The 26,639-nt window shown below is 39.2% G+C and overlaps 2 protein-coding genes across 2 annotated transcripts in view; one reads left to right on the plus strand and one right to left on the minus strand.

Annotated features, from left to right (window-relative positions):
• Nucleotides 1-14: 14 nt before the first annotated feature.
• LOC311266684 (uncharacterized protein) lies at nt 15-3,614 on the minus strand. Its single transcript, XM_084369180.1, has 2 exons — nt 3,179-3,614; nt 15-2,080 (listed from the first exon to the last, which is right to left on the minus strand). The coding sequence occupies exons 1-2, from the start codon at nt 3,591-3,593 to the stop codon at nt 1,167-1,169; spliced, it is 1,329 nt and encodes a 442-aa protein (XP_084225306.1). The 5' UTR covers nt 3,594-3,614; the 3' UTR covers nt 15-1,166.
• A 2,184-nt stretch (nt 3,615-5,798) lies between these two features.
• LOC311266113 (dual specificity testis-specific protein kinase 2-like) overlaps nt 5,799-26,639 on the plus strand; it is a 31,502-nt gene continuing 10,661 nt past the window's right edge. The window contains exons 1-7 of the mRNA XM_084368304.1: nt 5,799-6,194; nt 9,394-9,485; nt 9,657-9,824; nt 11,058-11,177; nt 17,504-17,625; nt 20,062-20,110; nt 25,340-25,486. Of these exons, the coding sequence (XP_084224430.1) occupies nt 9,705-9,824; nt 11,058-11,177; nt 17,504-17,625; nt 20,062-20,110; nt 25,340-25,486 (558 nt within the window). The 5' untranslated portion in view covers nt 5,799-6,194; nt 9,394-9,485; nt 9,657-9,704. The remainder of the gene's footprint in view (nt 6,195-9,393; nt 9,486-9,656; nt 9,825-11,057; nt 11,178-17,503; nt 17,626-20,061; nt 20,111-25,339; nt 25,487-26,639) is intronic.

The following is a 26,639-nucleotide window of genomic DNA, read 5'->3' on the forward strand; positions in this document are numbered from 1 at the left end:
AAAATACACCATAAAACAGTCATTGTTCTTTATTATAACCTGGGATAAGGTTGTTTCAGCTCACACATGAGGGTTAAAGGGCATCATTAATAACAGCTGCTGCAAAAAATGTAGCATTTATATTAGATTGTAGTGATTTCCTTTTTCTGACGTTTACATCCTCATTAGGTCGGTAATGACTGAAACGTGGATACAAGTATAGCATTTTTTTTCACAGGGTGGCTGGTCCCACCGTGTGTGACGGGGTGATGAGTTCAGTAATCACAGAGATCCTCAGTATAAAACGATTGGCTCTATGTTTTGAGAAGTATGCTTCTTCACTTCCTTGCCAAGAGTTAAATGAGAAATTTTGGATCACTCTTGTGTCTGTGAAGTAAATATGAAACTAAACGTCCTTGGTTTGGACTGTCAGGAGGAGGAGGCTTTCAGGCCCGGGAGGGGGAGACCCTTTTGGGAATGCTGCTGGGGAGTGGTGCCATAACATAAAACATAAAACTGTTATTTCTTCACTCTCTGATGGATTGTTTTAAACCAAAATTCTTACATATTGCACATTTAACTGTACGTCAAATTGCTTGTTTCAGCAGTTTTACAAAGACATCAACAAATTCATGTCGCTACTACTGTCACATGATGCCAGAGTCAAGTTTGACTTCAGTCTCATCCTGTAAGTGCTGTGGTTGTCTTTTTATCTGGTCAAGGAATTTAATGTAGATGCAGATCTGGGCTGCTCTACTTGCTCCGTTTCTTTTGTGAAGCTGATAATAGACGAAGGATTATAAAATGGTAGTACCAAGGGATATCAGACAGTCAGAGGTTTGATCTCCATCCCTGTCTGATCCACACTGACTCCCATCAAACAGCCAAATATCAACGACCAATCTGTGCTCGCATGTATAACCTGTAGAGTCAATATTCAGCTGTGTCACCAGGATTCCACGTGTTTTTGTTATAAATCTCTTAACTGGCTGGAATTACAAACAGTACATAAGTACCAAAGTTAGTTCTGACAATAAAGGCTATGTCAAAGTTATATATCCAAAAAAACAGGAGTGCACAGTAAAACAGTCGGCTACATTACTTTTCAGTAATATCAAAATACAAAGAGAATTTGTTAGTTCATCTAGACAGATATTTCTATTTATCCTGCTTCAGTATCTATTGAATCAAACTGCATTTTGCGATAGAGCCTCTTTGTGAGTCCGCTGGTGAGTGCGAAGGTTACTCCTCTGAGAAAAACTCTTGCCGCACGTATCGCATGTGTACGGTTTCTCTCCCGTGTGAATTCGCTGGTGAATCTCCAAGTGGCTGACACGATCGAAGCTTTTGCCGCAGAACGGGCAGATGAACCACTTCTCCTTTATGTGCCGCCTCGCTATAGTTTTGTGCAACTCGGGGTCATTTAAGAGAAAGAATCTGCTGTCCTGGCTGAAAGCCGATGTGTTTTTAGTTTGTGGTTGTTTTTCTGAGTGGAACCTGATGGACACTCCTCTCTCTTGGTTATTTATTGCTTCTATAGGTTGACTTGGCTGAGCTTGGCTAAAAGGCACAGGAGCCCTCGATTTGCTTGACACACCTTGTCCGTTGTCCCTCATGAACCTGTCCGAGTACACTGTCTCCGGTGAATTATCAAAAATATCCAAAGCGTTCTGAATGAGGAGGATTTCTGAGTCCAGATTTTGTGAAAGCTGCTTTGGTTCAAAGTAGCAGTCTGAGTCATCAGCAGCGTCGCTGTCTCCCACTGAAACCGAGGACCACTGCTGACTCTCTTGTTCTTCCATAACCTCAGCAGGTGGGAGGTCGAGCTCCATCTCACAGCGACCTGCTCCGTCGTTAACGCTGTGATCAGAGTCCACCACCTGCTCCACAATTTGGACGTCGTCCTCGTCTTCTAGCTTGACTATTAAGTCCTCATCATCGTCCTCTCTGCTGTTACTTTCACAGTGGTCAGACTTGAGCCGCTCGCATTGTTTCTCCTCTGTCTGTGAAGGTGGTGGTGTTCTGTGATTGGCCGAGGTGTCCGCCTTCTCTCTGACGCCCTGATCAGAAGACAACGTCTGGACTGAATCTATAATCGGCACTGAAACGACAGAGAAGGAGCATTTTATTTAACCCTTATTTAACCAGAAGGTTTCTTGCTATGGTCATTCAAAACAGTTTCTTCTTGTGACTGATGCACCAGGAATTCAAGTATCATCTACTGTAATTTACAAAGGCTGGTACTTGCTATATAGGTGTAATGATCACCATATTTATAAGGAAGGTTTCAAATGTTATGGCCTTCTGGTTGAAGAAAAACATTCGATTTATCAAAACACTCATGGTCAGATAAACTGGGTGCTTTTGGGGGGTGTACTGTACATTGTTTCACTGCATTTTATTTTTTATCCAATTCTTTTCTAAATGTATCTGTGTGTACTATGTGTAGCCTGAAGGAAAGCCAGCTTTTATTTTGTTAAGTAATCCTGTGTTGCACAAATAAATTACCTTGATAAAGATGAATAAATCAATCGTTATATGCAGCCCTAGTCTGGTAGTCTACGATGATGTTGACTTATAACACAAGAAAAGCAGAGTATTCTCACATTTGAGAGGCTGGAACAAGGAAATGTTTGGTAGTTTTACTTGATAAATTACTTAAGCTACTAATTGATTTCAAAAAGTTGATCAATTTATTGAGTTTCATTTTTGCTCTTCAGTATTATATTGTACCATACAACTCATGACTACACATTATGTGAAATGATGTCCTGCAAAGGCTTAAATAAATGTTAAAAGGGGCACTATGTTGTTTTGGGTAAGTAAGACATTTTAATCTGAAGAGAAAGATCTTCACTGACTGACTTTGAAATGCCTAAAAAATGAACAAAAAAAACTCTTTGTCTTCATGACTGAATAAACAAACTGACCTTAAAGGACAACACAATTTCATACTGTTTTACTTTGTTTATATGTGGCGGACCCTGCCACCTTTCTAGCTTCAAACAGTGTTCTGGGGACCTTATTTTCCTCTGAGAACAGCTTGTTTATTCTGTTTAGGTAATGAGTTTGTATCATTACCTCATTTCTATTGTAAATATAATTCAGAGTTTGGAATTCCTTCTCCAAAACAACATAGTGCCCCTTTAAAGCAAACATTGTTATAATCTATTATTGTCTCGTCGGTGGTCGTTCTCACCATCACCGGTAGGCGGCAGCAGCTTGTTCTGCTGCTCTCTCTTGGACGGACATGATGAAGACAGATTTGTAGTCGGAGCCTGAGACAGGACCGATAACCGCTCGTTTTCCATCAACACCAACTTTCTGTTCAGAGCTTCAATCTCGTTTTCTCTCCGGCGAAGCTCGGCCTGTACGAGAGTGAAGCCGTCCTCCCACAGTTTACTGATTTCCACCACGGCAGCTTTAGCTAGCATCTCCATGATCGAGGATAACTTGCTCTGGAAAGCCACACAGTTCGCCATGTTGTCCCGGATCAGCACCTCCGCTAGCTTTAGCGATGTTAGGCTAACTTTCTCTGCGGGACAAATCACGCAACGTTTACAGTTTCGTCCGTTGTACTTTACATCACAGCTGCTGTTTGAGGTGAAAAACATGGAAGTGTAATACAATAGTAACAGGAAACGCTGCTGGTCATGTGATTGAGGATGTACGGTGCGGACTGTGGGACAAAACTCACAGCCGCCTGCCTGTAATGCTGACCTATAAGTTTGCATTGTACTTTTTCTTCATGTTTAAAGGGGCACTGTGTAGTTTTGGAGAAGAAATTCAAACTCAGATTTTTAATATTTACAGTATTGATGAGGTAATGGTACAAATTCAGAAATATTAATTTTTTCGTAACTGAATACAGAAGCTCTCAGAGGAAAATTAGGTCCCCAGAACACTGTTTGAGGCTGGAAAGGTGGCAGGGTCCGCCACATATAAACAAAATAAAAACAGTATGATATTGTGTTTTTCTTCAAGGGCAGTTTGTTTATTCAGTCATAAAAACAAAGAGAGTTTGTTGACTTAGTTTTTAGGGCATAAAAAAGTGAAGATTCAAATTTCTTCCCAAAAACTACACAGTGCATTAACCTGTTGAAAATAAAAAAATAAAACTGACAGTACCTTTAATACACCACTGTGTATCTGATGGTATATATATATATTTGTATCCTGTATACCGTTCACAGAATAGTTTCCCCTAAAATGTTTGTGTATATATATATCTATATATATGTAAATCCTTGGCTATATTTCTGAAGATAGAGAACATTAAGAATCACCAAAGACACAATTTCAAGTTTCATTAAACAAGTTCTTCAGTAGGTTCATTCACTTTTATCAGACAAATCTGCTTTTTAATATCTTACTCTATAACTGATACCAATTTGGGAACATTACACTGCATCATCTCAGAGGAACCCCACCTCAAAATGCCCTCCAAGACCAACGACGTACAGATATGCACATACATTTCTCTGAACTTTGACCTGTATGGTGTATGTTTATGCAGAGGACCCTCTCCACACAAAGTTACCTCAAATCTTGCACTAAACTGCACCAAAGACATGACACATTTAAAGATAATAACAGCTTTGGGACTAAGTATTTTGCTGTTGTTAAGTGTCATGTGCTGCTTCATTTTGTCCACCAGATGTCACTCTATTTCCATGAGAGCATAAATGTGAGCTCAAAGCACCTGCCCTTGTAAGAAATATTCTACTGAATCAGACCTATTTGGGTGGCTATATACTGCATAATGCAGTATTCGTTGTAAAGTTTCTTTGCTAATTCTATACCTGATTGTGTGTAAAAGCAAATGCATTTTAAGTCTATACAGATCAAATAATTAAATTAATCACATGCCAATAACTTCTTTATTGGGCAATAAATCCCCCAAATTTGACTTTATTTGCAACATTTAACCAGTGGCCTTCTGTGAAAGTAATCTAGCCACTGAAAAAATAATAGTTTAATAAAAAACAAAAAAGGCTTCCACTGCCTTTAAGTTCTCCAGTTTGGTGCACATCAAAGAGCTTTGGTGAGACACAATAAAAATGGTGTGAAATGAAAAGCAACAAAACAGCAGCTGAGGTCCATTTGTTACCCAAAATGGACTACTTTACAGAAAAAGTTTGCTCCAAAACGTGATCATTTCTATTTAGCCATGTGTCCGAGTATCCAACCTTTTTATTCAGTGTAGCATTCTTATAGTGTCCTATCTTTATATACATATCTTTTATTGTCTCTTGACTCTTTGGAATGCTTCTGGCTCTTCTCTTTCTTCTTCTTCTTCTTTTTAATGTAGCTATACAATAAAACTATACTATACAATAAACTAATTTATGATCAAAGTTGATGATTCTGCTCTTTCTGTCCTTTGAATTGTCTTTAAGAGTAAACTCCAACACCTCCCATTGAAACGAAAAAAGGACTACTTTTAATTTAAAAAAAAATGTTTTTTTTAACTTATATTTATGTTTTTATTATCATTATGTCTTTATTTATTTCTATTTAATTTTGTATTTATTTTTTTTATTATTTAATTTTGTGTTATTTTGTTAAATTCTGTATTATTTACCTCGTATTTATTTATTTTGTATCTTTGTATTTTTAAAATTAATTTTGTATTATTTTGTATTATTTATTTTGTATTTATTTATTAATTTGTTTTATTTTTTATAAACTTTTGTTGTTTTCTTGTTTTAGAATAACCGTTTGAGAATTTAACACGCGCGCGCACATGCACGCAGAGATCCCTGGCCTTTGATTGGTTCGTACACCTGCCACTCAGATGTGGGCGGGCCCGGTGGGAGTTCCTCGGGTGAGAGCAGAGGCAACGGAGCTGTCAAACAGCAACAATCGTCTGAAATATTATCCCGGGCGGCACAAAAAAACATCGTACTTTGCTCTTTTGTGGAAACAAGACCGACATAAACAGACTTGATGTCCACCTTGAGAATACAACCTTTGGACTCTAAAACCGTCGCGACGAAAAAACTTCCTGTTTTGTGTGTGTAGGTGAATGTTAGCTCTTTGCTTGGCTCGAGTTTTGTTGACAAACTAGCCAGTCAGTCAGTCAGTCAGCTAGCGTTAGCTGGCTTATCAACTTTGCTATCTCGCGGTTCGCTTGTCGTTTTCGAAAATTACAATTCCCTGGAGAGGCATGGTATCCAGCTTGAACTGTTCTTCCAAATATATCTGTGAAAAAGGTAAGTCAAGTCAAACTTTAACAAGTAGTAGAAGCTAACACCGACTGTTGCTGCAATGGTTTGTTTACATTCTCTGTGTGGCGTTCACTTCAACACATTGAACATGTTGATCCAGCTATTAATTCTTCATCAAACAACCTCTGCTTAATATGACTAGTTGCATCAAGCTGTTCTGGCAGCATGCACTCATTAGCTGTCTATGATATCCAGATAATGGTCAGGTTTTTTTCCACGGTGCCTGCCCCATGGACTTGTTCATTACTTTAAACCCTTGAAGAATGACAGGTATGCAGCAGCTCACATATCATGGCAGTTTACCACAATAGATGGTGGTCAGATAAGAGGCTTCTATTCACTTTTGTTGAACGTGACCTTGCTCAAATACTTGATAAAGATTGCTCTTTTAGTGAACTCTCAACTGCCTCTGTGACTCACAGGAAAAAGGCCAGCACAGTACCAAAACAGACAATTACTTTTAGATTTTCTTTTTTAGAATAAGGGTTAACAGAAGAGAACAGCAGATGTGCTTATGATGAAATCAGCATTATAGAGCTTGTTTTTTGTTCTTTTGTGATGCAGATACCCATACACACACACACTCTTTCTCTATGAACAAATAATCGTCTCACACACACATTCACACACGCCCATCTAATACCTCGTGTCCTTCAGAGACACTCTAAGCCTGGCTGCAACCTATCATTATAACATCACTTAAGTTTTGATTTATTGCTGACATTTTCTATTAGTCTGTAATCCACAGGGACACAGCTGGAGAGTGTTCAGGCCCCCATACTACTGTTAAAACATGTGGCCCGAGGCTGCCTTTGGAGATGTCCCATCTGTTTTGGAGTAGCAACAGGCCACATTTTACAGACCAAAAAAAGGCGGACTTTTAAGATTCCACCCTTTTCCATGCATGGTCCCTTTGCTGTGGTGTTTTAAATGCATGCCCTTTGGATATATAGGCGATAGGGAGTAGTTTGGAAACAAATATAGTAATGAACTATGGTGCCTTGCCTATTTTTTCTTCTAATCACTTGCATCAAGGAGATTTCCAGAAGCATATTGAGGGTTATCATGGTATGATATGTATTTTAATGGTTTAAAGTTGTTTTATTGTATGTGGTTAGTTTGTCTTCCCCGTAGTTGGGCCGTTTGTCCAAAGAGTGATACTAGATGACATATATTTTTGCGTTTTCTGGTTGTCAGTGTCTTACTTTAGGCTTGGACGATCACCCTGGATGAAGACTGATTTTCACCCACCCGCAGTATCTCTTACAAGAACACATTTTTGGAGTTTTTATTCGTTTGCATCATTTGCATGACTGAAATTCTAGCAAGTGTAGGATGTTTGTGTATTGACGACTGGTGTGGGTGTGCGGACACGCAAACTCTTTTCTGTTGCTGCCTGCTGTTTTGAATCAAGGGTGAATTTATATCTTATTAGCTGACCTCGTTCACACATAGAAAGACACAGATCAGATGTGTGTCTCCGTTCTTGCTCTCGTATGGAAAAGCTACTGAAATGTGAAAAGCAAGCCAAGGCCTGGCACTTGTGGCTTGCATTTTTCTTGGCACAGGCACTTTTATTTCTGCCATACCATTCCAACAAAGCAGAAAATGAGGTGTCATTGGAGAGAAAAAAGAAAGTGGAGGATGAAAAGCCTTTTAAGGATGTGGCTGGGACAGAGAATGATGTCAGAAGTAGTCCAGTAGTTCTACAGTATCTCTCGTGGAGGTTAGTGTCTGTGATGTAATGCTAACGGACCAAGGCAGAATCTTGCTGTGTCATCTAGATGCTGTTTTTAGGATCTGATCTTATGAGACTTCTTGGCCTAAGATTGACTTTTGTATTCCTACTTTTGGATTCATGTAGGTCAGTTAATTATATCCCTTTTTAAATTGTACTTTTTACCACTGTTACGTCCCATTTACTGGAATACGTTTTACTGAACTATTCCAGTTATTTCCTGTGTACACACATTGTAAATTTCTGATTCCACCTGACATAAGCAGTGTGACTGCAGTGTGTCAGTGCTGCACGTGGGAAGAGAAATCTCAAAGTACACATGGGCAGGCTTTGTAGTATTAAAAGCAATCATGTGTGAACTCTGTGACTCTTTTTATGGTATACATGAGCTCATTGTGGGACACAGGTACTTAATGGAATAGTTAAACCACAAAGGAAGTGAGTCATTGTTTACTTTATGTCATTACTTTGAAAAGCAGTTGAAAGTTAAAATCTCCCATGAGTGCAACTCTGTGTCAGCCTTCTTTAAGACAATTTCCTTTCATGGTAGGCCTATATGTACTTTTGCATTGGTACAGCAGTTTAACAATGACAATTAAGATATAATTAGCACGATTGATTACATTGTTTCCACACGTATGGATACAATCTCCCTACATCCTACACATGTCCTTGCTGCATAATAGTCAGCGGCCCATCAGGTTCTTCACAGCTTTTGGATCATTTTTCAATTGGTCATTTCTCTTTATCCAATCTTCATCTTAATCAAGGCCGCTTTACTCATTAATTTACTCAACAATCGTGCATAAGAAGCTCAATTGTAGTGTGTAATTACTCAAAGTCTTAAAGAGAAATGGCCAAAGGGATAATCTTTTCTCCTGTCTAAGTGAAGAGGAATGTGTTCTTCAGTATAATGTTCCTGCTCTTTTCTTTCAATGTATTGGGAAGAATATTCATAACCAAACTCAAACTTTGTCTGAAATAAAGTATTCCTAATACGCAGATATGAAAGCCACATTGTTTACAATTAAAAAAAAAAAGACCTTTAGCCAGAGACTTCCTTTCCTGTTACCCTTTGTACCCTGCTGATTTTGTTTTGGATGGCAGAAAGGTCCAGGTCCTGAGCTATTCCTTGGCTAATCTCCCATAATTGGACAATCGGCCCCTATTACAGCCATTACATTTGGGCCTGTTGAGCAATACTGGCTTGTCTCATCCATCCTAAGGCAAGGCCCAGTCCACAGCTACAGCTGCTATTAGATAAATAGCCAGACTTTTCAAGAAAGAATAGCATGTTAGCTTGTGTTTCTGTCTTTTTTTCTAGAGCGGAAACTAATGTGATTATACTGTGTTTAATGTGTCAACTCCATCTTTTCTGTGTCAAAAACTCTTAATATGAAACCACAGAAATAACCAGATATTAATTATTCTCCTTCCTTTCTTTAGGTCTATAAAGGCTCACCATACATCTGTCAAACATGTGAAAACCCTCTCATCCTGGTGGCTTCCGCAGTTACAAGCAGTGAAGAACCGGACTAGTAAGAAATACCTTGGATGCAGCCAGGGTGTTTTACCAGGAGTGCCCTGAACACACTTTTAAACTGAAGTCTATGAGTGTGACGAATTTTCTCCCAGGACTGAGTAAATGATGTGCTGCCGTGGAACCCATTAAAACAATCTAGTCCTCTTGTCATGTGGGTACATTACAGAAAAAGGCCCATATCACCCTCACTGGTATCACCATCTTTCACATCACCATGGACCGGAATAAACGCAACTCCATCGCTGGGTTTCCTACGCGACCAGAGCGTATCAATGAGGACAGAGATGGTGTTGGAGTTGGGGTCGGTGAGATGGGCATGAACCCACCTTCACAGGTCAGTCGTTTTTCATATTAAGAATACAATGTATTTCACATGTGCGGAGCATACATTATAGTATTTAGGGTTCCTGTGATGTAGGACTAAACAAAGAATCGATATATTGCAAATTGCAACATGGCTGAGTGAAGGAACTGAAGGATTTTCTTGATGGAGAATATGTTTCTGCTCTTCTCTTGACTGGCTTCAACAATTTTTTCTTTTACCAATAGGCTCCTCTTGTGGTAGTGCTCTCCCGCTGTCATCTGCCCTTTTTTCAAACCGTCTCTAGTAGTGCTTTTCCAAATGGTTCAAACCTTCTGGTGTGTCAGGTTATTTGTTTGGTACAGACCCCAGGAAAAATCTCATCTTTGATTTTAACAGGTTACTACCTTGCCATCAATGTCACAGTTGTGTGTACAAGAAATGAAAATGAAAGGACCAAAAACAGCAAATACATTTAGAAATAGTGCAGTGTGTTACAAGTAGGATTGCAGCTATGGCACTTAGAAGCTGGAACCAACAAATGTTTTGCATTTCTGCCACCAAAGTAATGGAAATTACTAGTTCAGTTATTCAAATAGTTTATCATGATTTTCTGTTGATTTGCTTATTGATAAAACAATGAATTGCTTCAGCTCTCGTCCTGGAGGAGAAAGCCTTAATTTATTAAGTGGTTCTTCCAGGTTTCATTGAAGATGGGAAGGAAGGAATGAAAATTGGGATCTCACCAAAGTTCCTGGCAGAAGTACAGTGATTGTACAGCCAACAAAAAAAGATTAAAAGTGGCTTTTTTTTTGATAGATATTGGCAATCATTGAAAATAGTTATATTCAAATTCAGACTAGAGGTAGTTGGGATTAATGGTTATTCGTACATGTTATCCATGTCTGCCCATCAACCTTTTCACACTTTGTACCCTTTGTGTCTTTTCTCATTGATCATCGTTGATTGGTTGAGTTTAAATATTCTGTTTTACTGTAATATAGAAACGCACTAGAATTCATGTTCTCTGAAGATTTGGGGGCATTAAGAGGTTTGCAGGGTTGCCTCGAGACTTCATTGTGTATGTTGGTGCAATCAGTCTTTAGATCTAGTCTTCCAGTCCATGCCCCATATAAAAGGAAACATTATCTTTCTACCTCTTTGTCATTTTTCTGGACAAACAAACAAGTTGTAGCAGTGGTCCTATACATCATATAAAGACTTCACCTCAGCCTGTTGATACCAGTCTGTTCCTGTCTTATCCAGGTGGGCAGGGTGTGGCCTTCATCCTACAGAGCCCTCATCAGTGCCTTCTCCTGTCTCACACGCCTTGATGACTTCACCTGTGAGTGGATCGGCTCTGGATTCTTCTCTGATGTCTTTAAGGTAGGTGGAGATCAGGGGTTACAGTTTTTCTATCTCTTTTTCTGTTCATCCCCCTCTCCATCAGTCCATCCCGGGCGGTTTTTCAATAGGTCACACAGTCTCAGATCACACTAATGCATTTGACCGTGGGATTGATTTATTTTCCCTTGGTTTGTGGCAACAGTCATGCGGGTGCCTTTTGTGCAATGGTTAGGATTTGGATATCATAGATTTAAAAGGGATCTTGCATGCGTGCATGGCCCTCACAAATAAATGGAATCTATATGTAATGAAAAAGCAAAATCCAAAGTCAAATCCATCTTCCAAAGAGTAATGAACTTTTATTCTTTATATTCAGACATTGTATTTGGAATCTGGGCAAATATTAAAATATCCTGAATAAATAAAGCAGGAAAAAGATAAAGACACACAAGCAAAACAATAAGTAAAATGTTAAAATGAGGTCAACAAACATTATCAAGGTCATATACACATAATGAGGAGTCGATAACATCATTATCCTGACAGACCTACTTGGTAGGTCAAAGACTGATCTGTCCTGGTCGTCACTCACTCGTCTTTTCTGGACATTTTTAGGTCAAGTTAGACTGTAACCACTTCAAAGACATCACGTCAACACATAGTTAACGCTGCTACTGCGTTTTCCCCCCGCCAGGCCTCTGAATGGAAATCATGCAAGCACGTTTGGCATTTATGGTTTAGCTTTGCGAAGTGAAATCATTTTAAACAGCCATTAGCAGAGCAATATCATTTAATATCACCGTTATCTCTTCTCGTTTGTTATATTAACAAGACCACCATGACTGTGTGAAACTCAGATAACCCTGGCTTTGATAGACTTATCGCGTTTCATTTTAAGTTGGTTTGTTTTGAGTTCCTAATTTGGAGATACATGTTTTGCACGCAGTTATTCATTGGTATGTGTACACCACTGTGTACATGCAAAGCTGACCTCTTATGTAAAGGGTTAACACGCAGAATAAAGTTGACAAGTATGGGGGCAGGATTGTGGTCTCCTATGCATGAAGAGAAATAATCTGATTAATTAAAGCAATGGCCTAGAAGGTTTTGAATGACATTGAGCCTGGCTCAGTTTCAGTTCAACGATAAGCGCTCTACTGTACATCTATGTAATAGGAGATCTCAAGTGGATCGGTGAACAGGTTACAAATTCCGTTTCCAGTGTGTACCTCTGTCAGGCCAAAACTTGGGGCGAGGCTTATTGCAGATACTGTTGATTGTACACAGCAGCTATTGGTGATAGTTGATATTTTTTTATCAGATTTTAATTGATTTTAATCGGCCATATTAAACTTATATAAAACCTTTTCTTTATTTTTAGCCATTGTGCTCTGAGTATGCCAGCCAGCCAGGATGGGAAATTAACTTTTGAACGTGAACATCTACCAGCCACTGACAGATAAATGTTCAAAATTACCAGCCTAACCCTAACCCTAACCCTCTCAAACCAATTAATCGGTTACCAAAATAGTTTTAATAGTTGACAACTAATTGATTAATCGTTGTAGTTCTAAACAAAAGCCAGTTTCACTTAATGATATTTGCATTTAAACTAATATATTTAAACTTTAATATTTTGTTGATCTTGCGGTTAAGAGTAGCTTTCTCAAAACTGTCCACAACTTACTGCCACATCAAAGTTGTCTTGACTTATGTTATGTTGGTCTTCTTAAAGCTATGTGCGCACTGAGCAGCTCTATTATTTAGCAAAATGTAGGATAATAGTTGGATCATCACTCTGTAAACTTACAAAACCCATAATCAATGTAAACAACACTTTTTGGTGGACCTTGCTTCCTGTGTGCAATTACTGCCATAGCCTGTCGTTGAGTAATGGAAATATCTATTAATACTTTTGTTCTGTGAGAGAGAGGAATGCATAGGTAAACATAGAGAGAAAAGGAAATGGAGCAGAATGATGAAAAGCTTATAGACAGGGATAATGACGGATAGAAATAGGAACAAAAAGGCGGTGAAATTAATGGTGATAGAGGTTGAGGCTAAGAGGAGGAGGAACCAGCGAGGAAAAGGCTTTTGATGGCTGAGAGCTGGGGTGGCAGGGCTGTTGAAGAGGATGAAAAATGGGGGTTTGAAAGGCGGTTTTGGGAGTTTATGGAGTAGAGAAGATGAGGAGGAGTTTTGAAGAGGAAGGTGATTTAGAGGTTCTCCTGAGCTTGGGTTAGACGGAGGAGGCGACAATAGACACTGGGGGTATGTTTTTCAGACATGTGCAGTGGTGAAAATGGTAGATATTATAGAGCTAAGTGTGCAGGACCATAGAGCAGAAAGACAGAAAGAGGGGATGAGAAGAGAAAAAAGAAGAAATTGGGGTTGACTACTGGGGAAGATGAGGATTAGGGATGACGGTTTGTTGGAGGCCACAGCGAGGAGGAGAAAGAGGGGGATCAGGGCTCAATGCAGATGGGGGGATGTGAAGAGTGAGTAACGGGGGGCAGGAGGAGGATAGATGGATGTGGGGGAGGAGGCCTTCAGAGGAGTGGCCATCTGTTGTTGCTGCTGTCCTGCGGTGAAGACTGTCGGCTCTTATAGCCAGGCCCCTTCCTTTGAACTTGAACAGAGCCATTTTTGTGTCTGTATGTATGAGACAGAGAGAGAGAGAGAGAGAGAGAGAGAGAGAGAGAGAGAGAGAAGCATACATACACAACTCCCACAATCTGAATCAAAACAAATCATCTGTTTTTCTACTCTATAAAGATAATGTTTGCATACATGAATATGTCTCCAAATGCAGAAATAGCAGTTGTGTCCTTTCACCTTCATTGTTAATGCCTCCTATATAATCCATATCGACTCTGTCCCATCTGTCGATTCCCTTTCCTACTGTAAGGGATACTGCCCATCCCTTGTATCATTAGTGTACCGTGGCTGTGATGATTGAAAGGAGTAAAAGAGCCCTTGTTAGAAGATAATATGAGACTTGCAACTGTTGTAGTCAATACGGCTGTCTCTTTGGTAACCACAGGTGTTTCTGAATTCAAGGCAGTTTGTCCCCTCAGAGTTACTGTAAGGCAGTAGTTGCTCATTAGAACACCACTGTAGTCAACACTGCTTCTGACCACCAGTCTCACCCAGCTGAGAAAACTGTATTCCTTCACCACCAACATACATCCCTGTGCTGGGTTTAAAGGGGTCTTCGTCTCTGCACCACATGTCCATGTGTTCAGCCTTAGAAGCTTGAAACTAAGTTAGCTGGGTAGCTATACAGAGGAAGCTAAGCTAAGAAAATGCAAACAACAACGGCACTAGGGAGAGAAACACACTAACAGCATCCCACAGAAAGAAAACATCACTCCCACTGATGTATTTGAATGTGCTGGGTTCACCACACTGAGCTGGTTTCATAAGAAAATAAACAAGACATGCATGCAATGAGCAGCAACAAACTAAAAAGTTTATTCTTCTACATGTCACAAACACCAAGAATTCCTGCTTAACTCTAAGAGGACACACTTCTTGTTTGTGCTCTCTGGTGGGCGGGCTTTTAAATCACAATGTTACGATGGGACAGGGCTCAGTAGTCTAAAGTCTGTCAGCCATCATTGACTGATAATGTTATCATCTGTCCGCCCAATCCTGCTTCATCACTCTATTGGTTTGTTCACATAGCGTTGACCCACTCGTCCATAAGGTTATGTGTTTGGAAACAATGGTAAGACATCTTATCAGTACAGCCGTCTCTATGAGTTGCCTAAAAAGAAGATTGTGGACTCCTTCAATCAATCACGATCTATAATCGACAGATCACCCGCCCCTATTATGGTGTATCATTTTTTTTCCAAGGGATACATAATTGATCTAATCGTCATCGTTTTTCACAACTAAGCATATCACAACCGCACATTAGCAGCAGTGATGCTCATTTTATTCATTTGATGTCTGTTGTGTCTTAAACTAGTCAAGGTTATTGATATATCGACACATATTGACTGAATATTTGTTTCAGTACTTATTTTCTGCTGTTTCGATTCACTAGAAAAAGGTGTACTTATTTTTTCACACTCTCTTCTGTTGACGCTCATTATTTTTAAAGGGAAAAAAGGGAATGTGTGATAAAGTTTGATATTTAATGTGTACTACAGCCTTTCTGCTGTTCTCTGCTTATAGCCAAGAAAAGTTGTATCTCATTGCCATGGTATAGCCTTGTTATATATATCTTTTGATAAAAATCTAAAATTTTGTTCCCTAAATGTCGTTGTTTTCAAGATACTGTATTGAAGTTATCATGGTGTTGATTTATAATGTTAGAAGTGCAGTAGCATAGGTGTTATCAAGGCTCTCATAATGTGTCCGTATGCAGCTCTGTTTTGCATGTATGTAAGATGCTTCAAAATGATTTCCTGCACTTTATTCCTCGTGATAATGTTTATGCACCTTGTTGCTGAAGGCTGTCTACCTATACACACTGGGGTATCAATTAAGCCTTTTAAAACCACTGGATTGAAAACCTGCATCATGGTCTAATTATGTCTCTGCTGTCAGGAAATGAGTTAGCAAGTGTAGGTAGATAGATGTGTCTGCAGCTGCTCAGTCATCTGATGTGCTGTGGTTTGCAGGAGGATGTTTCCTATTTGCGTGCATATGACTATATTCAGCAGAACTCAACTTCTCGGTAATTAATGTACTGCATTGTGGCATTTCTGAAACCTGTGGTGTGAAGACCTCAGGTCACCTCATAATTTCAAAGTCTCTGAAGTGTTAGGTGCAATGAATAGATATGCAGCAAGGTAACTGTTGGTCACTATTAAAGCAACCAACATTTATTTAGAAAGAAAACTCATTTGTATTTGCTTCAGTGGAGAGATTAAGAGTGTTCAGTGCACTTTCAGAGGCTTTTTCACCTCATGAAGTGGACTGCAGTTATTTTTGGGAAACAAATGTCAAGTGTGTTCATAATGACTCCTGTTTCCTGTTTCTTGTGAGCAAGTTTAGTAAGTTAAGTAACGGGTTAACACTAGTTTTGGTTGTGTTAATGACTTGGGTTTCCTAAAGACCAAGTTTAACATTTCTTATACATGGAGAGCTGTTTCACCAGATTCGTTTGTAAGATTTGATAATTGTATTTTAATATAATTTGAAGAATTGGGTTTAAGGATATTATTATTATATTTCTGTTTGTTTATTTATTAGAATCACACACATTCACTGTTGTAACCTCCCTGCACTGGAAGTTAAAGCTGCTGTAAGCGTTGTTGTCGCTTTTTGCTAACTTTCTGTTTGTTTTGCTGTTAGCAAACATCAAACAACACCCCTCTCTCCTCTCTACGTCACCACATGAGCATGTAGCGGTAATTGCCAGACATAGCAGCAAACAAGAGGATCCTGCTCTCTGCACGTCTACGAGCAGACATGACCACCTCTTTATGGAGTTGTCTTTCCTGATTGGATAAAATGAGCAGGGATACCAGAAAATTATTTTCTCTTTTACTGCATAAGCAGGGGGAGGAGAGATATATGTTACTGACCAAGCATTTCATAACAATGATTACTTTTGAAATATAGAGCTATTTAACGCATATTTTAATAAAAAGCTTTAAGTATGTTCTTGTAGCCAAAATCATTTTTACATGTTGTCCAACCCAAACCAATGTGTCCCTGAGGTCCTCTCTTGACACCCATTACAAACATACCAACTTCTGTTAAGAGAACTGGTTGATATCTGGGATTTATTGTAAACAGGCTGTGTTTTTATCTGATATTAGCCGCTTTTGTAATACACTGTGATCACAATGGTATTTCATTACATCATTAGTGTCCTAAGATCTAAGAAACAAAACTGTTTTACATCTGTTGTTATAGCTACAACACTGAGGCCTGCTGAAGTTAACAGTGCACACTGTTAACTTCAGCAGGCCTCAGTGTTGTGTTCATGCCCTGACCTGTCTAGTGTTTGCTGGCCTTATATTCAAGGCATGCTGCGATAGGCTCCAGCCAACCATGGATAGATGGATGGTTATGCCACCGCTGTCTAACAATTAGATGGAAACTAAAATCCCAATGCACAATGATACAAAATTGATTGTGTAGCTCTGGATTGACACATCTACTTTGTCATGGCCAGTCAGCAGCGCCTGACCTCATTTCAGCTCTCTTTTATGTGCTGCCTTTCTTTTCTGCTTCCTCTGATTTTTTTTTAAAACAAATATCCATTATAGCTGGTCAAGGCCGACCAATATTGACCTGAAAGATAAATATTTTTTTGCAGATATTGTGATCTAGCCTTTGTTCATTTGCACTTGACTGTGTTGTGACATGTTTAAATGTGGCATCATTTGACTGTTTTACAGGTACGTCATCGGGCTTCAGACCAAGTTATGGCTCTGAAGATGAACAAGCTCAGCAGCAACAGAGCTAACATGTTGCGAGAGGTCCAACTAATGAACCGGCTTTCCCATCCAAGCATACTCAGGTTGGTAACTGAATAAATCATTGTCTTTTGAACAGAGCTTATTTTGTGAGAACAAACATTCAGAAACCAACTTGAAGACCAAAACAATGTTTATATTCCACTTTTTTGTAGTAGTTGGTTGTTGACAGATGTAAAAAAAATGATTTTTCCTTTTAGCATGTTGCAAGAAATTCAACATTCAGATGCCTTAAATAACTTGGAGCTTGCTTTCATAAATTCACAGTAGTCTTATTTAAAGGTCAAGAGTTAATGTCACTGAGTAAGTGCTAATAATAAATGATGAGTAAATCCTAATTTTTTCCACACATATGACGCTACACATATTAGTCATTACTTATAGCACGTTCCACTTTCAGTTTTTAAAAATATATTATGTTGCTATACGCTTCAACCCCTACCTCTCTCACTTGTTCATGAGTCTGTGGTTGTGACCTGTTTCCTTTGGGGTTGGCTAGAAACTGTGTCAAACACAGAGCCTATTAACAATGGTTTTTCTAAGCTGCCAGCTCCTGTTAGAGCTGCAGCAGCTGCCTGGAGGCAAAAAGCGAGGAGGACCCTTTCTGTCACAAGGGAGCAGGATGTGGCTATGAAAAATTAGGTTAATTTTTTTAGAGATTGCGGTCAATGATTAGTCAGACAAAAAGGGCAAAGTGTGACACTGTGTGAGCCCCTCACACCTGTGTCTCTCCTCCTCAAGTTTTTTTCTCTTTTGTGTTCCTTCAATTTCACAGTGAACAGTTTTCAATAGTTTTTTACTAGCTGACCAGTCCCAGTAACGCGGAGTGGGACTTCTTGAATTGTAGACAGCCGATTGGCTTTTCCTCCTAATAACTCAAGGCACAGGCAGTCTTCGTTCTTACTCAAACAAAATATGTCAAAACTTGTTTTCCTGCTAACTGGATGCTAACACTCTTTCTTAGAGCGATTGGTACGGCGTATCATTCATTCCCTTAAGACTTGAGGTTGGCGACTTTATCAAGAGAATACTACTAAAACGTATTGCTTAGCCTACTTAGCAAACACTTCTAAAGCCTGGACAGTGCTGCTGTTGCCTCAGTTATTATGACACTTTATTGCTTACGCTGGTTCCAACGAACACCGGAAGTATCACCCATAGTCATGTCCCCATTAACCTCCCCAGGAAAGTTGCAGATTGTCCTGTGACTTTCATTGATAAATGTCTCTACTGCATTTTATGTCCTGTATTGAATTCAGGACAGCTTAATTGCTGCACTGTCACTGCACTCATTTTATACATTTATTTATTCATTTTATTTTCGTTTTCTGTTGTTGTTTTGTTTTCAATCTTGCTCTAATTGTACTTCTTCACCTTATATAAAGCACTTTGTACTTTTAACTGCCTCTGTATTTAAAAGTGCTATACAAATAGACGTGCCTCGCCTTGCGTTTTACGACAGGAAAAGGAAAGGTCGGTAGGCAAAATAAAACTTTATAGCAAAGACAATTCAGATCGAGGCAAGAATAGTATTGTTCTTTTTTTTGTGGTAAACACTTTTTTTTGTCAACTTCACATTCTGCTCTGGGCTTCTTAGTGGGAGAGTGTGTGTTTATTAACATGCACATACATGCATAAATGCCTGCATGTGCACAGTATCTTTTTACAATGCCATCATTGTTGAGCTTGCCTGGTGGATTGTGTGTGTGTGTGTCTGTGCGTTAACAAGCAGACACTGAGGGGGTCATTGTTCGCTGAAATCCAACAAGGACCCACAAAGTTGACCTTTTTCATTGCCTCCAGAATTATGAGGCCTTCAACGCTGCTGGTGAACAAAGTTGGTTCATATGTGGCTTTGCACACACACATTGTTTTACTTTAGTTGAAAGGGTGCATGGTCCCTCCTGGGTTAAGGACATTTTCCAGCCTTTTAGGCTCATGACCATTCGTAATAGGCCATCAAAAGAGTAAAAAGATTGCATTGTCATCAAGCTAAAACAATCAGTTTTTATCTCTTGTGTAAAAAAGGGATCAGTTGGAGATGAAAATACACACACAGAAGGGAAAGAGCAGTGTGAAGGATTTTGTTTCTATTAAGTATGTAGAAATTGATAGGTAGAGGGAGAAATGGATGGAATGCGGGTGAAGCTGTTATTATCCTCCTGTTTGCAGACAGTCTCGCAGTTATCACTTGTCTGGTCTCGCCCACTGGAATCTTAATCCTTTCTTCACCATTCTTCCTGCTTTCTCTGTTAACTAACAGCAGATAAGGTCATCCAAATGTTTTGTTCCTGTATTCCCACATATTTTTAAATTGTTGTGGCCCTGTAGTGTTTGAACTTGAAGATAAGCTAAAATCTGTATGTACTGGGTTTCCTCCAAACTTCTCTTTAGATTCTGCTTGTCTCATTTAATCAATTCCAATCAAATTCTACAAAACATCCTCACCTTCATCTTGCATCTCTTTTGTGGTTTTGCAGGTTCAAGGGAGTGTGTGTCCATGAAGGCCAGCTTCACGCTCTAACAGAGGTAGGACAACACACACAAACACACTGCTTCACATTAAAGCGTGTGTACAACTAATGATATGTGAGATCAAAGTGTCTCTACTCTGGAACTTCATGCGTCTACATGTGAGACTTGAAGCACCCATGTGTGTATATGTCCTGCGAAATCCTACAGGTGAACATCACGTCATGCACGAAAACAACACGCACTAGTCTGTAATTGTGGTAACCAAGAGAACTGAATGTTCTTGTGTATACATAATACTTAGGCTGTGTGTGTGTGTGTGTGTGTGTGTGTGTGTGTGTGTGTGTATGTGTGTGTGTGTGTGTGTGTGTGTGTGTGTGTGTGTGTAAGGGAGAGAGATGGGAAGAGTGAGGGAGAATATGATACAGGCAGCTAATAAAATCCTCCAGAGATGCTTAATGTTAGGACATACACCATTAGGGTTACAGTGAGCAATATTTTCTGGGGTGCACAAAGCCTATATTTAACCTGTGTATGTTTATCTGTGTGTGTCTGAGTGAGTGTGCGAGAGAAGATAACCATTGATTATTCACAGAAAATGCTTGATAATGTAGCAAGGGTCAATATAATCTAATGCCTAATTAATATTGGATTGGTTTGAATGGTTACACTTGGTTTTCTTTTTAGGTTTTTTGCTCTAAAAGACACTGACCCAATGTGTAGCAGATGCACAGAATGTGAAAGACTAATCTGAAAAACACAGTCTGCAAATATTCTTCAGTTTATTTAGAGCCATTGGCTAGGTATCATTTGCTGATCAGAACATTGTTATCATTGCTAAACGATGGATTGTAGATAAGCGAATGTTATTATGATAAAGGACAATTATTGGCAGAGCTGAAACAGTAAGACAATCAACAGAAATTTAATCAGCAACTATTGTGATAATTTTTCAGAAAATCCTATATGTTAGCCGGTTATGACGATAACTGTGATATTAAAAAGTTAAAGGTTGATATCATGTTAGAAATACACATATAATAATATTTTGCAAATAATCAAGTGCCTCTTGAATCATTTCCATTTCTTTCCATTCTTGCATTGTGATAGTAAGTGGCGGTGATGCACTTTGTTTGTTGTCACCATGCATAAAAGGGGAAAAAGAGGAGGAAGAAGAAGACGCAGTAATAAGTAGATAGCTAGCTACTACTACAGTGTGTGGCAACTACAGCTGCACAAAATCATGTCAGAGGAGATGGCAGATGGGAGCGAGGCACTCACTTACGTAAATATCCTAATAATATCGTTATTATAAAATCTTTTGGCTACCATAATCATGTCATGAAAATCTGATATTGTGACAGCTCTTGTGAGAAATAGCTGCTTCTCCTTCTTGCATTATAGTAAACTATATTTCTTTGAGTTATTTTTTTGAGCACTAAAACACACAGTCATGATAGATGTACATGTGCATACATTCACGCACATACACGTCAACTGCTGAATCAGTGGCTTTAGACGTATTTGTTTCTACACATTTATATTTGAATACACATTCAACGGGCAAATACATGTAAATGTGGACAAATAGTACAAAACACGCGATTCATCCCTCTCTGAAGAAAGCATACACTGTTAAAGATGCCTCCCGCCGCACGCACATGTACTTGATTACACTGTTGCTCTGCACAATGAATGTGCTTATTGTAGCCTTGACGAGCAAAGACAAACACCAACTTTCTGCAGTTGTGTAACACATCACACTTCTTATGATACCAGATTTGCACTTAGTTTACACAAACAAACACACACACTTTTTCTTATACAGTTGCAAAATGAATCCGCACACATGTGGATACACATGCGTGCACGCTGCGGTAGGTCTGTATTCCTGCTGCAGGGTAAACAGATCCTGTTGTGTCGTGTCAGGACTAAACTGAATGCTCTGACCCTGGTAGCAGCCTCATGCTGTTTTGTTACCTGACCCCCACTATGAGGCCGTGCTCAGAGGAAGTGGAGAATTAAGTTACTGCATGGCCCCAAGCTACCTTAAGAAACTCACTGTCTCTCAAACACAGACACGTGCAGATCCATGAACAAATGCAACATACACTAAAGCCAACTTTTTAATTAAGTATTTTGCTGCTTATGTTAGCATTAAGAACAGAAAAATTCAAGAAGCCAGGTCATCCCGAGCCACCCAACCCCCAACATAACATTGCAAAATTTATATAGAGACGCTTATCGGTACCAGGGGTTGAGCGAGCCAGATCACACAGATGATGATACCATAGTCAGTGCACAATTGGACCATGATGGGTATCTGTCATCTACAGGCAGCCAAAACCTGTTAGTCTGCTCAGCCAATCATAAAATCATGTTGGGTCTGATTTTAGTTTTGTTGCACAGCTCTGATTTGGTCCTGTTAGACTGTGCTGAAGGCTGAGATGTATCATCATTTCTTTGAGCTCCGTTTACAGCGTTGCATCTTTACATGACTTCCTCTGACAGTCACTATTTTTTGACTGCTGACTTCCTGAAAAACTCAAGCAGGAAAGCTTGTTATGTAACTATGACAACCAGTAACATTTTTTATTGTTACAACATTATTAAAATGCACAGTAAATGAACAAAAACCTGATAAATTTTGCAACACCTACTTTGGGAACCATTGATCTTAAACATCAAACCTTGTTTTGTCTCTGCTGAATCTCAGTCTAATGCACTTTATATGAAATGCTTCTGCAATCATAATCTAGGCTAATGGTAAATCATGACCCATGGCAGGATTATACTGCTGTTTGAAGCTGCTCCCAGCAGCAAACAAGGTTTCTTTTGTTTGAGTCTTTCCGGGTTTTTTACCTGAAACACACACACACACATACACACACAGACACACAATGTAGTAGAGCAATTTCCACAGCAGTTGACACCAACCGTATGTTTCTCATTTCCTCAGCACTCTACAGTATACCTGATCATGGCGAGGCACATGTATGGCTCAAACATGTGCTATGTCAAGTAATTACTGTGGTATATGAGTAACTCTACAAATAGGATAAAGCAAATTCCTGGGGAAAATGCCTGAATAAGAGGCTTTTTTGAATATGACTTACTTCAGTTACTTTTCGTTGACACAGCAGGTGCACTCTTCAGCTAAACCATGTGATTGGCACTTTGGACCAGACGCATTTTGCATTCGCTGCATATTCTGTCAGTGGGAGAATATATTGTGTGCTGTCTAGGAAGTTGGATTAGACTTAGTTTTACTTATCTTCAGTGGAGTTTTCCCCTACTTTTATCTATCTTGACCAGGCAGACAACAGCTGTTGAACTCTGTGGCTACTGAGGAATTTGTTGGACAAATACCATAATCCTCTGACGTCTTGAATTGGGGTCTCCGTGTGTGAGTGTGTGTGTGTGTGTGTGTGTGTGTGTGTGTGTGTGTGTGTGTGTGTGTGTGTGTGAGAAAACGTTTGGTAGTACAAGACTGCAAGACGGAAGCTCCAACTTTAGGAGCATCACTTTATCTTTCTTCGTACATTCTCAGAATTTTTTTTAACTATTGAATTGTACATTAATTTAAATAAAGCCCTAAGCAGCAAAACTGTTGTAGGATCAAGAATAATATCATTATTATTGATTAATTTTATATTGAAATAATTTATAATATAATATTATATTCCATTTACTGCTATTCTTCTTCAATATAGCGATCATGTTCATTGATCCTGTTGTTATTGTTGTTGTTGCAGCTAGATGGTGGAACACATAAATCGGTTGCTGTATTCATGAATAGAAACTTGATGTTGATAGCCTGGTTGGTAAAGCAGTTTTTCAGCAGCCCTGGGCTCTAATCCAGAGGGGATCTATTCAACATAAAGCCAATTATTCTATTTCTTACACTTTACATATGTATATAATGTATATACAAATGTAGGATATCTTCTTTAAGATGACACTGATAGAAAACTAAATCCAATTAGTATCTATTTTGATGTCCTCATTGTCCTGTCACCCTCACTTACGTGGTCTTGAGAGATGGTGTGACTAGGGGTGTAAAGCAGTCAGTTTAGGAGAAATAATGGCATTTGTTGTAGGATGGCAGCTCAGTGAGTTGATATAACACTGATATAACTGGCCTGGGTTTGGGTTGCATCTTTTCGAGGCTCAGTAAAGACATGCAGTCAGTTTTTCATTTATTGTAAAAATATGCTAGGATTAGATTTAATCTGACCAGAAGCCCAGTTTATTTTATAGCATGAAGAAGAAGAGACCTCCTCCTCCCACCAGCAGCCCCCTGTGCCCTAATTCCGTGCCTGTCAGTCACATCAATAACCGCAGCTAAACCAGACCACCATTGCTTTATCCCGTCTATGTAGTTAACCATCGTTGTCCAGGATATTTGACGTGGGATTAGTGTGTCTGTGTGTTTGCATGCAAGCAGCAAGGTCAGACAAGTTCTTCTGGATCAAAGCTGACAGACCGAGTGAAGGAACCTGGATACTACTAAACCCACTGAGCTGATTTGTCAAGCAGCCTGTTGGATGGTCAGACACATTCAAATACATTTGTACATGTAGGAAACTACCAGTCCTGTCAGCCATTTGAATAGGCTCCCAGTTTTTATTCGGTCAGTTGGTCGATAAACCAGCAAGGCCCCAGGCAGGCAGGCCGTCTGTGTCCCAAACAACCCACCAGTCATCAGTCATCCACTCTGTGAGCCAGCTGGATAGGCAGTTGGTTTGTGTAATGTACTTAGTCGATACTTGTATGTACCTTTACAACATAATGAGTCAGTCGGTCAGTACTCCAGTTGATTATAGAATTATCAAGCCAGCTAACCAATCTGTTGTTTCTGTCACTGGTCACCATAAGTGTGAAGAGTTTTCACACCAACTGAATGAGGATGTCTCACATTTATTTCCTGTTAAAGGTTGTTTGACATCTCCCCAGCTCATTGACAGACAGACTATATGCAGCCAAACAGGAATATTTTTCTGTTCAAAATGTAGCAATTCAATTCCTGGCTGAAGAACATTTACTGTCAGTACTCAGTTATTGTTTGACAAGCGTAATCCACCCATTTTTGTCATTCAGTATGTTTCAGTATTTAAAATGAAATCTCTTATATCTGTTTGATGGCCTTGCACCTTTGTTTAGATTATTTGAAATTGAAAACTGAAATTGTATATCTATTCATGTTTCGCCTTTTCTTTTGTGTCAATGTTTTTGTTAATATTAATATTCACCTACTTATTTATTTATGTCTTTCTTTGTCTTCAGTACATCAATGGTGGAAACCTGGAGCAGCTTCTAGATAGCAACAAACACCTGAGTTGGCCCACAAGGGTGAAACTGGCCTGTGAGATCGGCAGTGGTCTGGCCTACTTGCACTCTAAAGGCATATTCCACCGGGACCTCACCTCCAAGGTTAGCTAGACGGGCTTATTGATTGTTAAGAGAGAAACCACAGCTAGAAATACAACTTCTTGTGGCCCCAGAACACCAACGTAGCATTCTTTCTACCTTAGATATGTTTTTGATTAGATTTATTTTGATAAACCAACTTTCACTGTATATTACTCTTGTACTCTTGTATAACATATATTTTACTCTTGTCTGTAGTGTTAGTTATTTATCCATCTAGATTGTTTTGTTTGAATTGCTGTATTTCAAAGATTTCAGCTGTAGAAGATTCTTAGAGTCTTCCTTCTCTTAATATAATGTAACTGGATGGCACTCGGCTTTTGGGGCTCAAAGTGCCAAAAAATACTTTTGAAAAACTGAACTGCAATAACTCACAGAAATAACAGAAATCATGATCCAGTTACTCAAGATAATCCAGACTACAGTTTCGTGTAGGAACACTTTTCGTGTATAGCATGCATCTACTCATGAACGAGAGGCTTGAGCTCATGACAGCACGGGATGTAAATAATAATGTAGTCCTCCTCAGCTGAGCTTTAACGTTAAAAAGCTTAGTTAGCTAGCTTCTTGTCCATGAAGAGGTGTAAGCTTCCTTTTCCACGCTGTTACAGTTGGCAGATGTAATTTCTGGTAGATAGAAAATTCACACCAAAACAGTCTGTATGTATAGATGGCAAGAGGTAAGAGGACAAATATGTATTTTTTTGTTTTTCAGTGTGATCTATTAAACATGTCAGGTATCTTGACACACTTATTTGCTCTCTTACTTGTGGACTTGTTAACCTCTCTGTAAAGAACACAGTGTCACAGTCAGATGTGATAATCTGTATCGGGCAGCTTCTAGTTTTACAGCTTGACCCGGAGCCATGTTGACATGGAACTGGCAGAGAGCAGGAACAGTTTGCACTCTGCTGCAAACTTGTATTAATTTCCTGTCGAGGCCTATAATTGTTCATCCGTAGAAGAATAAAGTTCAGTTCAAGGAGGAATTTAAACAACTTCAATATCCTTATGACGCATATCTCAGTCATGAAACCCCAATGCACAGAGCAACTTTCCCTCTATTTTTCAAATATTTTAAGTAATGTAATCATGCACTTGTTCTTTTTACGCTCCCCTTCCAACTTTCTACTTTGTTTTAGAGATTATTCTGTAT

Source organism: Pagrus pagrus (genome assembly GCF_965226575.1).
Source record: "Pagrus pagrus genome assembly, chromosome: 12".
Taxonomy (NCBI): domain Eukaryota; kingdom Metazoa; phylum Chordata; class Actinopteri; order Spariformes; family Sparidae; genus Pagrus; species Pagrus pagrus.

Coding starts and splice junctions, on each gene's coding strand:
- LOC311266684 (XM_084369180.1), bottom strand. CDS start 3,593: ATGTTTTTCACCTCAAACAGCAGCTGTGATGTAAAGTACAACGGACGA. Junction 2,081..3,178: donor GCTGCCGCCTACCGGTGATG/GTGAGAACGACC, acceptor CTGTCGTTTCAG/TGCCGATTATAGATTCAGTC.